Raw genomic sequence first — 14,996 nt, 5'->3', positions numbered from 1 at the left:
TAAGGCCTATTTCAGGAAATGGAACCCATATCTGACACTGCTTGGATAACCAAGAAACTGAGACTGGATAGCTCAGGGACATAGGATAAAACCAATTACTTCTGTTCTACAAAATAAAAGTAGCAATAAATTGTCTCTTAAGGACATTTTGCTATACTCATAGATCAGTATCCTGCTCAGGGAACATCAGAGAAGTGTCTTCCCTCCTGCAGCAGATGGGAACAGGTACAGAGATCCACAACTAGGCATTTATGCAGTCAATAAGAGACATCGAAACACATAACCCTAAATAGGCTATCTCCAATAAATCCCTCACCTTGGGGCTCAGGGAACCCTGAAGAAGATGAGGCAAAAAGACTGGAAGAGACAGAGGGGATGGAGGACATTAATAAAGCTAGGCCCTCTAAACCAACATGATCAAAACTTGTATGAACTCATAGAGACTGGGGCAGCATGCAATGGCCTGCACAGGTTTGCACCAAATCATTTGAATAAATGTTATGGCTTCTAGTTTAGAGTTTTTATGGGATTCCTGAGTGTGTGAATGAGTGGGTGTCTGTTTCCAGTGTTTTTTGGGGGGCTCTTTTACTTATGTTTATTTTTTCTCAGTTCCAATATGTTAGGTTTTTCTTTTGTTTTACCTGTATTATATTGTATTATATTTTATTGTTATTTCTTAGAAGCCTGTTTGTTTTCTAATGAGATACAGAAAGAGAATGGATCCTGATGGTAGAGGAAAAAGGAGAAAAAATATATTTTTGATAATAGAATATAATTATAAATTAAATCAGATACAAAGAAAAAGGTAAAATTCTTCTCTCACTTAATGTAGTTATATTTAAATTTGATGGTGGACACTACTAGAGCTACCTTGTGAAAACTGCCACCCAGTCTATGATGTTGATGGATTTCTGAGTAGTGGAACGGAAAGGCAAAAAGACCAGTTGTTCATCACTGAACAACAACTCCTATTCCTGTGCACTTCTGTTTTGAGACAACAAATGTGCTATTGTTTCAGCTGTTGTCCTTGTTATTGGAGACATCATCTCACTGTGCATCCTAGGCCAGCCTAGAATCCAACAAATAGCTAAGGCTGACCCTTAATCATGTGTTCTACCTCAGCTTCCAGAGTGCTGGGGGTCATAGGATCTACCACACTAGCCCTTTGTTATCCTTTAAGACACTCCAAGTAAAGTGTCTAACCCTTTCCCATGCTTCAGAAAAGTTTCTAATCAGTGCACTGTGGACATATACTACTAAACAAATATCAACTAGAATTATATATAATTACATATGTAATATACATCACATATATATGTGGCATATATTATATATGTGATATACAAAATGGAGATGTTGATTAGATACAGATTTGGAAAGGAGAGATGGATAGGATAATGGAAAAACCTAAACAGAAACAATTAAAAAACTCAAAATAAAATGCACAAAGAGTCTAAAGATCTTGAATCAAGCATGATATTAGGTGCGTGATCTTGAACAAGGTACTTGACCTCCTTAAGTCTTAATTTTCTTATCTGAAGATGGAATGGAATGATGCCAGAGTTTTCCAAGGACTAAACATAAAAAAGGCATTAAATAGGTTAAATAATAAAATAACAAATACATTGTAATAAGTGTATTAAGTAAAAATATTAATTTAAATTAGAAAGAAATATGAAGAGAAAACATTAAAAGAAGTTAGGGAAAATATCCTGCCTTTCTGACTTTATAAGCTTTATAAAAATACACATATATTACAACTACAATTAGAAAATAAGGTGCCATACCTTTCAAATTTCAAAGAAATATTTTCACATTTTTGGTGAATTTCCCATTAAGCTTTAAAAAAGTAGTGGTGTTAGGAAGAGGAACCACAGTTATAATATGTGCTATTATTCATCAGCTAGTCACAGATTTCAGCCCTCAGATTCTTTCTCATTTCCCTTTCCCTGATGATACAAATTTCAATCCTCCTTTATTCCTTCTAGTTATTCTTGGTCTTATTGAAAGACATCTAGGGTAAGGGTTGATTAGGGAGGACAGAATGTTATGGATAAGACAGAGAGGTGAGAGGGCTGGGGGGGAGAGTAATCAGAATGCATTTATATGCAGATTTTATCACCAAAGAACCAACTTATTACTACAAAGATTATTAATTTTATACATCCTTCCCAATAAATAAGATAGTTATTTTCTCAAACTTCCTTTTTATAGACAAAATGAAATTGGGGTGATAAACTAATTCGATGATTTGTCACTCTTATCACACACACACAGAAACACAGATACTCACATGTGCACACTATATACACAAACACACATATAAACACATACACAAACACACTTACACACATGCACTCTAATACACATACACACAAATACACAAATACAAACACACACACACAAGAGCATACATGCATGCATGCACACAAAGAATCCATCTAAGTTCACTTCCCAGTAGATTATACATGGCCATTTCTTTCAGAAATCCCTAAACACAAGTTATTTTACATTTTGTTTAGTAAATAAACCTTTGATTGATCATTGTTAAGTATGGTGGTTCCATGCCTAAAATACCAGCACTTGAAAAGTGATTTAGGAAATCTACTGCAAGTTCCAGATCATTCTAGACTATAACGAAAGTACCAACCCATGTTGGGCTACAAATAGAGATTCTGCTTCAATCAATCAATCAATCAATCAATCAATCAATCAATCAATCAATCAATCAATATTTTTTACAACAGTCTGCCATACTTATCATAGCATGAGAACCTTCATGTTTCCACCTCGATGAGTACATGGCACTGTTTTGATATCCTTTCTGTGAAGAACTGGAGTGACAGGGAAGGGTATGAAAGGAAAATGGTGAAAATTACTGGAGTGTGCACACACTCTCCTCAGTGTGTTGCCCAACAACCACTCTCCAGCATACCTTCCCACTCTTGACCCAGATTTCTGTCTGATGGTGTTTTCACTATGAGCACCTGTTACAACTAGGAAGTTTGGATACTGATATCGTGGCCTTGAAATGGGCATCGTGCATTTAGGGTTTGCTTCAGCATCCAATAGTCTCACTGCTGTTCCATCCACAGTATGCTCTGTGCAGTTACTGAGAGTTAAGAGCAACAAATAATAGAAAAAAATAACTGTGAAAGAAAATTTGGATAATGCACCTTTCTGTTAAACTTTATTTTTTCTTTCATGGGCAAAATTAAAAAGTGTTGGGTCTATGTTTAGGCAATATTGGACAAGCTTGCATCCATTTTGTTTATTTGACAAACTTCTGTAAAGCACCATGCTGGCTTTTACTGCTTATTTATTTTTTTTAAACAAATGTAGGCTCACAGCTCAGTCTCTTATCCACACTGAGGTAGGCATGGAGAGGCTTAACACGTTGCAAATGGTATGAGCCACTTGAGGTCAGGCAGAGTTCCTGCCCTACAGTTGACTGAGGGCTGGCTTGCCTGTTTTGCTGGGCTGTGTATCCTAGAGAGGGGAGCCTCTAAAACAGGGAGTTCATTTTGCCTTTTCCCACTATTATGCCTCTCTGTGACAGAGATTTAAGCCAACATTCCTCCTAAAACCTCCATACCCTGGTGCTAAATCCAAGTTTTCTAAAACCCATGGCCCAAATGAAGCAGGCATTAAATAAAAGGATCAAGAAATTCTCCTTCATAGAATACACATGTCAGTATTTATAGAGAAAGTGGGGCCAACACCCAAGGCTTGAAGAGCCTTGGAATGAGATTTTAGTTGTGATTCGTTTTCTATGTCACCTGCATCAGGTTTTTTGTGCTCCAAGGACAAAGGAACTGCATGCTGAGTACCCACTCCCCATTGTCCTTGGGTTCTGTTTTCCAAGGGATAGAGGAGGTGAGTGCCCTAGCTCAGTCTGCCCCTCCTACCCCCTAAAGCCTGAGCTTGGCAGTGGTTCTGAGCACATCAAAGATCAAGGCTGAAGCCTTTGTATTAGGAAAAGCAGATCTCTGGGCAGTTTCAATTTCAGAAGTCCTAACACTGTGGAGGTAAATTATAGAGAGTCCACACAGAAGATGAGGTTATGTTATAACCCCCCCCACACACACACACACACCTAGCAGGTAATTGAAATGAACACAGTTCAACTGTGAATGCTGATCTCTGTTTCCACCAAGTTGAAAAGATACTATGAATGTATTTGAGAGGATGGAACAGAGGAACAAGTGTCCTCTGAAGTCTTAGTGTTCACTGAGATTTGTATATACCTAATTTCAGACATATATGAAGTATGCAGAATTTAAAAAGAATTACAGAAAGGGGAGATGCCACAGGATCTTGTGTCTCCATGCAAGTTTAATTCACAATAGGCAAGATATAGAACATCTAGGTACCTATCAACAAATGAGTAGATGACGGAATTATGTCTGTGTACATAATGGGGTTTTATTCTAACCTAAAGAATGAACTTATTTACCAGAAAATGGATGGTACTGGAGAACACACCAAGGAAAGACAGCCAGTTTCAGAAAGATAAATATAGCATGTTTTCTCCTTCGGGGGGGGGGGTCTAGATTTCTGTGTATATGTATATAAGACATAAAGAGGGGAAATAAGGGGTCAACTGGAAGCGGGGGTGGGGGCAGCAATAGGTGGGGGCAGGGAGGGAGTGCAGTGGTGTGTGTGTGTGTGTGTGTGTGTGTGTGTGTGTAAATGTCAAAATAAAACAAATCATTGGGTGTCCAACTAAAATTCTGGCTTGGAACCTCACCCTAAAAACACTTAAGGACAGAGGCAGAAAGGATGTATACACAAGTTGAGTCCGTGGAAAGCTTGGCTCTCCCTGCTTTCTCTCCCTGACAACAAATCTTTCAGCCCCAACTGTCAGGTAACTATTTTCTCTGTTGACCTCTCGCCACCCAGTGGCGAATTTATTTCTACCTTCAACCTTAGCTCTCCTACCTCTTCCTTGCTCTGCTGCTTTGGAGTGCTTGCACCAAAGATCACATCACAGGCGGTCACTCCAGGACCCGCAACACTCACAGTCCTTTGTGGGGGGGGGGGTTAGGGAGGGCTTGAGACGGGACTTGACGGGTCCCCAGTGGGCAAGCAGGACCTGAGGGAGAGACGAGTAGCACGGGAGTGTCCTCAACACACTCATCCCACAAGCCTAGGGGTGTGGCCCTATCTTTTTTTCTGACACAGGGACCTGAAGCCCCAGGAATTTCCCCAGCCCAGTGCTCTCGGGCTTTTCCAGCCACCTTGCATAAAAGGGGCTCGCAGAGTCCTGGAGCCCCAGACCGTGTCACAGACTCCAGATAGACTCCAGCCACACTGCGACCCAGCGCCATGGCCCCAGTCACCCGTTTACTCCTCGGTGCCTCTCTGCTATTGCTGCTGCTGGCCACCAGCCACCAGGCTACAGGTGGGACCAGTGGCTGCTACCGCTGGAGGAGCCTTGGGTGAGAGCAGCAGCCCACAGCTCCACTGACCCAGTCCCTTTTCCTACAGGGTTAATTGTGGCCACTGAGCTGCGCTGTCAGTGCCTGAAGACCCTACCAAGGATTGATTTCGAGGACATCAAGAGCTTGAAGGTGACGCCCCCAGGACCGCACTGCACCCAGACAGAAGTCATGTGAGAATTTCCCAGGCAGCCTCTGCCACTTCCAGGGTCTCCCAGACCCTCCTGCTTCTCCATGCTCACCCCAGTGTGACCTCGTGCCTTATAAAGGTCTCCCTTTCTCTTTACAGAGCCACTCTCAAGGATGGTCAAGAAGTTTGCCTCGACCCTGAAGGCCCTAGGCTTCAGAAGATCATCCAAAAGATACTAAAGAAGTGAGTGATGCTTTATTTGCACTGTGTGAGCCTCATTCGAGTCCTGGCATACTGAAAATTAAGTACACCAGGAAGTCACAGAACTACAGTTGTGATTATAATTTTTACAATTTAGTAATCCTTCTGATAATTAGTCTACTGTGGTGCTAGAAGGGTTTCCCTAGGATCCTCTATCCCCACCTGGAGCCTATGTCCATTGTATTAGAGTAGGTGGCACTGCTTAAAAATTTTTTTTTCATCTGCCTTGAGCTCCCAATATGTACACACATATGTGCCTATTATCCATCTATTTCAGGAAAATTTAGTTTAAGACTTAATGAAATGAAAAATAATAGTACTTCATGAGCTGAGATCCACTGTGACAGACAACTGCAACAGCTTTAACTTTTGGAGACTCAGGATCCCCACTCCACCTCCATCCTGAAAGAGCACATCTACTAGGGCTGTGGCTTTTTTGCACTATGGCCTCTGGGGCCAGGATGTACCCAGAAAAGCCAGGAGAAAGAAGGATGCTATGTACCCAGTAAAGGTATCTGTTTTCTCATGACAGCGCCAAGTCCAGCTGACCCCAGAAGGGAGGAAGCCCTGGTCCTGATGGAGGAACCTGCCTTCTAAAGCAGAGGAGAAAAATGATCCTGCCATACACCATCGAAATGAAGCTTCTCCTGCTTGCTTTGAATAACTCCTGAAAGTCCATATTTATTTATTTTCCCCCAGATTCTATGTTAATATTTTACATGTAAAGTAACTAAGAGTATAATTGAATCTGCTTGCGAGATGCCATTGAATTCACTGTTTATATAACATCAAGTCTGAGTTGAATCAATCCTCATTCTTAATTTGAAGGTTAATGTTTCCACATTCTCTCAGGGAATTATATTAATATTTCTGAGGCAGCAGTTCCATGCTGGGGTCATGAATGGGCAAAGTAGGCCATTTCAATGGAGGATGAGTATCTACTTTGTATTGGTAAAAGACTATCAGTTGTTATTTATTGAAATGGTTTTACAGTGTTATAGAGAATGATCAATTTGTGTTCAAACTTTAAGGACTGAAATGTTCTATATGTGCCTTAGATATCCTAAGTGATTTCTGTAAGACACAATGCCTATTTAATGCTTCTATGTCTTGGAACTGAGAAGTTTAAATATTTATTGGTATATTTTACAAAGAATTTGAAAATAAAACATTTAAAAGTAATGAAGTTGTATTTCCTTGGAGGGCTAACCCTATGATTTACATCTGTATTTCTCATGTTTTCTTCCTGCATCTTGGGCATTCAGTTGGCTACAACCACATTGTAAGTCATGGCTCTGTTCACTTGCCGGTGGCTCTCATTCCCCATCTAAGAATGTGATTTTCCCAGTACTGACTCCTAGGAGATTCCCACCTCCCCAATTCTAGTTCCAGGGTATCTGATGCCCTCTTCTGGCCACCTATGGCCCCAGGCACTCACAAGGTACACAACATATAGGCAGGCTAAACATCCATACAGACAAAATACATATTTTTTTTTTTTTGAGAAAGAAGTTCCTTATGACCTTGCTACCCAAGTTTGTCTCTTAAAATATGTACATTTTTCTAGCTAACTAAAGGACCCAATTCCACTGCTTTTTCTAAGTAACTTTTCTTGCTTTTTTAACTTTATATTTTTAAAATTTAATTTATTTAGTTTATATGGGCTCCCCTCCCCCTTTCCCCCCACTCTCCCCCACTTCTCTCCACTCCATCCCGATCAATCCATGCCTTCTCTTTATCTGTTCAGAAAGGGGCAGGCCTCCCATGGACTTCAGCAAAGCATAGTATATCAAGCTGCCATGAGACCAAGCACCTCCCTGTATGTTCAGGCTGGGCAAAGTCATCCAGCATGAGTAATAGGTTTCCAAGAGCCAGTCAAAGCATCAGGGGCAGCCCTGTTTCTATTTCTGGGAATACCACATATAGACCAAGCTACACAATTGTCTCATATGGACTAGGTTGGTCCTGTGCAAGCTTCCTGGTCGTTGGTTCAGGTTCTGTGAGTTTCCATGAGCCAGACTAGCAATTTTTGTGGGTTTTTCCATGATGTCCCTGACACTCCCCACCCATGGCTCCTACAATCCCTCCTCTCTCTCCTGTGCTTGAACTCTCACCAATGTTTGGCCAATGGTCTCTGAATATGACCCTATCAGTCAATGGTTGAAGGCTCTCCGATGACAACTGGAGTAGTCACCAATCTGATCACCAACACAATTATGCATATATTTCTCTTGACAATTTAATGAAGTTGGCAGTGAAATGGTGGCGAACTTGGTGTTTTTTATTTTCCCCTTGAAACGCAATTGTCTTACCAGAAGTGGAAAAAGTAAATGGTCAAGTAGAGTACTTCACTTTACAAAAGGGTCTGAGATTTAGATTTAACACTCTATTTTATTATGTATGAAGCTACTACCCATCTTCATGCTCTAATTCTTTATATCATTATGTAAAATACTGATACATATTATATATATATATATGTATATATATATATGTACATAGTCAAGCCATATATATTGGTCTTTATGCCTCTTAGTGACATTTTTAATAGACCTTGAAAGAAAGCCTTTTATTAATATAACTTTTTTATTAAAATTTAAAATAATCTTGTTTGATATATTAATCCCAGTTCCCGCACCCTCCAGTCTTCCCCTGTTTCCCCCACCAACTCCCATTCCATCCCCTTTCTCTTCCCCAGGGAGGGTGAGGCCTTCCATGGGGAGTCTTCAAAGGCTGTCATATCATTTAGAGCAGGGCCCAGGCCCTCCTCCATGTGTCTAGGCTGAGAGAGCATCCCTCTATGTGGGATGGGCTTTCAAAGTCCATTAGTATAGTAAGGATAAATACTGACCCACTACCAGAGGCCCCAGAGGCCTCCCAACTAACACCACATTCAGGAAATCTGGGTTGTGCCTATGCTGGTTTCCCAGCTATCAGACTAGAGTTCATGAGCTCCCCCTTGTTCAGGCCAGCAGTTTCTGGGGGTTTCTCCAGCCTGGTCTTGACCCCTTTGATCATCACTCCTCCCTGTCTGCAACTGGATTCCAAGAGTTCAGCTCCATGCTTAGCTATCGGTGTCTGCTTATGCTTCCATTAGCTACTGAATGAAGGCCCTAGGTTGGCATATAAGGTAGGCATCAGTCTCATTATTTGGGAAGGGCATTTAAGATAGCCTTTCCACTATTGCTTAGACTGTTAGTTGGGGTCATCCTTGTAGATCTCTGGACATTTCTCTACTGCCATATTTCTCTTTAAACCTATAATAACTCCCTCTATTATTGTATCTCTTTTATTTCTCTTCTCTATTCTTTCCGTGACTTAATCTTCCTGCTACATAATGCCCACCTTTCCCCTCCTCTTCCCCCCTAACTCCCTCTGCCATCCCCCCATGCTCCAAATTTGCTTGGGAGATCTTGTTCCTTTCCATTTCTCTAGGGGACCATTTATGTCCCTCTCTCTCCATATCTAGCTAGATCAAAAGAAAACAAAAGATCAAGGGAATACAAATTGGAAAGGAAGAAGTCAAACTTTCACTACTTGCAGATGATATAGTTTACATAACTGACCTGAAGAACTCTACCAGGGAACTCCTACAGCTAAAAAACATCTTCAGCAAAGTGGCAGGATACAAGATTAACTAAAAAACAATCAGTAGCCTTACTATATATAGTTGATAAAGGGAATGAGAAAGAAAACCTTTTAGTGGCTTGTGTATAACACTGCCCAGGATGGGATCTGCACTCCAGTTTCTAAGGACAAAATTGTGTGAAGAAGAAGAAAACATCCCAGTAACCTGAAGGTAAACCCAATTCTTGAAATGAGAGTTTTTTGTGTGCACCTGCAAAGTTTGTGTTTAGGGATTTAGGACTCATTAGGCAATCCTGAATTTGGGTAAATGTCATTCATAGAGGCAAGAAAGTAGCTCTGGCAGCCTGAGTATTGCAGATCTTTTAACTTATCCCAAGCTGAATAAATAAGGCCATGAGAAGCAAGAAACAAGCTCTGTGGGCTCCCCCAACCCCACATATCTAAGGTTGAAAGTTATAACAATCTCTTTATGTCTTACAAATGATTCATGAAGGAAGGAAGTTTGCAAGCAACACAAAAATAAATGCACTGAAACCTGTCTAAACACCCCATAATGCTAGTATTTTTCCCTAACTCCAAGTGACTGAGCACACTAAAGCCACAATTCATACTTAAGACCCTCCAAACATTGGGCCATGCTCTTCAGGCCTCAATATCCTCGTCAGTAGTAAACACAGGACACATGAAGGACAGGGGACATCCTTATGGGAGTTAAAACCAGATTTGGCTTTAAAGTCAATTGCAATCCTATTATAGTCTTGGGACAACTTTCTTAATTCAATCAGCTTAATTTCCCTTCCTAAATAGAATTAAGAAAGAGCAAGAATATGTCTTCTGAAGTAAGGAAGAGAATAAATATTAATGGCTGAAAAATTATGATTATTTGCTATTGCTCCTAAGCCCAAGGATATGTCTCAGTTTCATATCAATGAAATGGATGTGAAAAATGTAGTTTCCCCCATCCAAATCTTCTGAGACTTAGAAACCTGCCAGGAATGCTACGATGATTAAGCAGTGGGACTTAGGACATGTGAGGTGGTAGTCACTGGTTGAAGGAAACAGGAAATAAAAATGATGTAACAGCACAATTTCATGTGACTGGCTACTGGAAACACCTATGGTGACACGTTTGGGGTTCCTGGGTAAAGCCTCTAAGGGAGACAGAGAGAGGGAGAAAGATGGCTGACACTCTCCTGCCCTCAGGAGCTTTGTGACTATATAGAGACCTCTTCCTGGGACTCCCGGAAATAACTAAAGAACATCAGGAATGGTAGAGGTGGAAGGTCACAACTGTGCAGTGTGGCAATCCGGGAGGGAGAGAGAAGTGACACCATTTCTCCACCCTAAGACTAAGACAAAGACTAAGACAAAGAGCCTGTCTGGTAAACTTCATCGATGTTCCCGCTCACCAACTTTTCAACTCAATGTCTCTGTGCTCCTGCCTGAGGCTACCTCATCTGAAGGAAAAGCAGACATGGCAGATACTTTGCTGAACTCACAGACTAGAACATCTGGGATGCAAGGCCCTCAAAAGTGGGTGGCAGTTAGATAAAGATTGAATTCTTTCTAGCAGCCTTATGGTGTACATATTTTGCTGAAGGACATTTGGCTGTTTAACCTGTACTCCTAAATGGCTTTAAGAGAGGGACAATTGTGAGGAAAATTTTTACAAGTCTTCCTAGTATAAAAAAAATAAGAGACTTAGTTGTTCACCCTGCTACCTCATCGTTACGCTGTTTACTGCCCCTCTCCCCCTGGCAGTTCTGTTTTCTCTCTCACTGGTTCTTCTTGGGATATAAATCTTTGTATGGGAGTCTGCTTTCACATATTCTTTATTTAAATGCTACAATAGGTTACATTGTGTCCCTGTAAAATTCATATGCAGAGGCCCTGAGCTCCAATACTTGAGAATGTGAGCTTATTTGGAGAGTCAGTCTTTAAACTAAGGCAACTGATTAGATTGAGTGCTGTATATTGTAAGGGAGAGACAAAGGTAAAACTAGGATAGGAGGATTAAATAGGGAGGGCTATGGACAACACAGGTAAAGGGGGGGATAAGAGGAGGGGCAACTTTGGAAAACAATACAGAGACCTAGTACTATACACACCACCTGCTTATAAGGTATACTGGTGAATTAGTGGCACGAATGTTACAGAAGTAACCAACCCATGAGATGGAACTCAAACAGGGAACTACCAAAATGACCAAGAACCAGAGACTAGATAAATTAGAAGCCTCGGAGAAAACCTACTACTATTATTCTGCTAAAGGAGCACAGCAATAAAATAACTCTTCATGACATACTGCTGTAGCTGTAGAGCTCCCTGCTTAGTGCTATCAGAGAAGCTTCTTCATGTAATAGACAGGAACCAACATAGAGACCCACTACTGGACAATGGGTAGAGAGTGAGAAACTTCAAGAACTCCATTCTAAATAAGACATTTTTTACGAAAGCGCCCCCACCCCAAGGCTCAGGGATCTATGTGGAAGAGGAGGCATAAGACTGTAGCTACATGAATGACTCAACGGAAACTACCCTCCTGACACAACAGAACTGATGTGCATCTAAGCCCATGGAGAATGTAGCAACACACACAGGGCCTTTTAGAAGTTCAAGCCAGATAGAAGGGGATCCAAGCACTGAGAGAAGATGGGGCTCCTACCCCTAACTAAGAAGCTATCTGTAGTTGATACACACAGAAAAATCAGTTTTCTCTAATGAAGTCTTAGTAGGTACATTAACCACGCTTTAGCATAGGTCCCGTGCCCTGCCCAGGAGCAGTTGGCCAACACATACTAAACTCAATGCTAATTTTGTAGACTTTTTGTCTCATTTTTCTTTGTTTGGGCATTTTTTTCTTATTAGTCTTTTGCTTGTTTATGTTGATTTATGTTTGTGTGGAAAATGTGTGTGTGTGTGTGTGTTTGCATGTGCGCACGTGTACACATGAGCGTATATTGTTTCTTGGTATTGCTTGTTGGTTTTTAAAGGAAAGAAGAACATAAAGTTGGTTTTGTAGGGAGGAGGGAAGGATCTATGAGGAACTGGAGGAGGCAGAGAAACCCGATCAAAATATATTGTATGAAAGCTTTATCATTAAAAAAAAAAAAAAAGAAGCAATTGAGTTAAAGTTAGTTAACAGAATGAGCCCTGATCCAACATATTAGTGCCCTTTAACAAAGGAGAATTTGGAGAGACATTCACAGAGAAAACACTGTTGTAAACAGGGTGACAAGCACAAGCACACCAAGTAAAGATGCCTGGAGCATTTCCTTCCCTTGTAGTGCTGATAAACAACCAACCCTGTCCGCACCTTGAGCTTGAACTTGCTGCCTCCTGGACCATAAGGCAAAACATTGCTGCCATTTAGGCCACCTAGTCTCTGACTGTGGTCACTCATATTATCAGGAAAGTAGTACAGATGCATTACTGTTTGATTTGTGTATGCCAAAACAAGGAGCAGTCCATTTTAGATAATTAAGATTAGTCTTAGAACTGCTTAAGGGAGAGGAGTAAAAACTCATGGTCCTTTGCTACATAATTAATCTTCATGCCCAATGAACCTTGTGAATCATAAGCCCCAAATAACTGTAGTTTGTTGTTCTGTTTAAAATTTATTTAATACTTTTTTTATTTTACATATAGATCCCAGTTCCCTCTCCCTCCCATCCTTCTATGTCCCCTATAGGTCCCCAATACCATCCCCCATCAGCTTCCCAGGAAGGGTGAGGCTTTCCATGATGAATCATCAAAATCTGTCAAGTTATTTGTGGTAGGGTCTAGGCCCTCCCCAGTTTCTCTGGGATGAAGGAGTATCTGTCTGTGGGGAATGGGCTCTCAAAGTCCTTTCTTGTGCTAGGGATACATCCTGGTTCCACTGTCAGAGGTCTCATAGACTGCTCAGGCCTCCTAACCGAGACCCACATTCAGGGATTCTGGGTTGGTCTTATGCTGGTTTCCCAGCTATCATTTTGGGGTCCATGAGCTACCCCTTGTTCAGGTCAGCTGTTTATGTGGGTTTCTCCAGCCTGGTCTTGACCCCTGTGCTCCTCCCTCTTTGCAAGTGAATTCTAGGAGTTAAGCTCGGTGTTTAGCTGTGGGTGTCTGCTTCTGCTTCCATTAGCTACTGAATGAAAGCTCTAGGATGGCATATAAGGTAGTCATCAATATCATTATCTGGGAAGGGCATTTAAGGTAGTCTCTCCATTATTGCTTAGATTGTTAGGGTCATCCTTGTAGATCTCTGGACATTTCCCTAGTGCCATATTTCTCTTTAAACCTATAATGACTCCCTCTATTATGGTATCTCTTTTCTTACTCTCCTCTATTCTTCCCTGGACTCAATCTTCCTGTTCCCCATGTTCTCCTCTCCCTTCCTTTATCCCCTCTCTTTCTCCTAATTACCTCTCCTCTTCCCCCATGCAACCAATTTGCTCAGGAGATCTTGTCCCTTTATTCTTCTCTGGGAGACTATGTATGTCTCTCTTAGGGTCCTCCTTGTTTCCTAGCTTCTCTGGCAGTGTGGATTGTAGGTTGGTGATCCTTTGCTCTATGTCTAAAATCCAAATATGAGTGAGTATGAGTGAGTACATACCATGTTTGTCTTTTTGTGACTGGCTTGCCTCATTCAGGATGGTTTCTTATAGTTTCATCCATTGGCCTGCTAATTTCAAGAATCCATTGTTTGTTTGTTTTTCCCGCTGAGTAGTACTCTATTGTGTAAATGTTCCACATTTTTTCCATCCATTCTTCAGTTGAGGGGCATCTAGGTTGCTTCCAGGTTCTGAATATTAAAAATAATGCTGCTATGAACATAGTTGAACAGATGTCTTTGTTGCATGGATGTGCATTTTTTTGAGTATATGCCTAAGAGGGGGATTGCTGAATATTGTGGTAGACTGCTTCCCATTTTCCTGAGAAACTGTCATACTTATTCTATAGTGGCTGTACAAGTTTGTACTCCCACCAGCAGTGGAGGAGTGTTCCCCTTTTTCCACATCCTCTCCAGCATGAACTGTCATTGGTGTTTTTGATTTTAGCCATTCTGATAGGAGTAAGATGGTATCTCAGAGTTGTTTTGATTTGCATTTCCCTGATGGCTAAGAATGTTGAGCACTTGCTTAAGTGTCTTTCAGCCATCTTATATTCCTCTATTGAATATGTTCTTTTTTGTTCTACACCCCATTTTTTAATTGGATTATTTGGTGTTTTGGTGACTAGCATCTGATGGGAGATGTCATTCTATAAATATGTTTCTCTTACTGATTAATGAATAAAATCCTGTTGGCCAATAGGAAAGCAAGATAGGTGGGACTAGGAGACAAGGAAGATTCTGGGAGATGTAGTAGAGGAGATTCAAAATGTAGTGACTTGAGAGAAGAAGTTTGGATCCTCTCTTCAGTAAGATGAGACCACATGGAAGCACTTAGATTAATAGAAATGAGTTAATATTTAAGACAGCCAATATGAAACACTGGTAACAGACCATTAGCTTTATATCTAATATAGCTTCTTTGTGTGTTATTTGGGGCTGACGTGGCTGTGGGACCAGGCTGGCAGGAACAACTGCTTGT

General features: G+C 41.0%; 1 protein-coding gene across 1 annotated transcript; it reads left to right on the top strand.

Annotated features, from left to right (window-relative positions):
* The first annotated feature begins 5,328 nt into the window (after positions 1-5,328).
* On the top strand, positions 5,329-6,555 carry LOC127232100 (C-X-C motif chemokine 3). Its single transcript, XM_051198067.1, has 4 exons — positions 5,329-5,404; positions 5,491-5,614; positions 5,731-5,814; positions 6,365-6,555. Exons 1-4 carry the CDS (start codon positions 5,329-5,331, stop codon positions 6,378-6,380), a joined length of 300 nt encoding a protein of 99 aa, XP_051054024.1. The 3' UTR covers positions 6,381-6,555.
* The last annotated feature ends 8,441 nt before the right edge of the window (positions 6,556-14,996 follow it).

The sequence above is a fragment of the Phodopus roborovskii genome, unplaced genomic scaffold (assembly GCF_943737965.1).
Source record: "Phodopus roborovskii unplaced genomic scaffold, PHOROB, whole genome shotgun sequence".
NCBI classification, from domain to species: Eukaryota; Metazoa; Chordata; class Mammalia; order Rodentia; family Cricetidae; genus Phodopus; species Phodopus roborovskii.
Note: the sequence above shows the minus strand (reverse complement) of the source record. Positions and strands in the feature narration are given on the sequence as shown.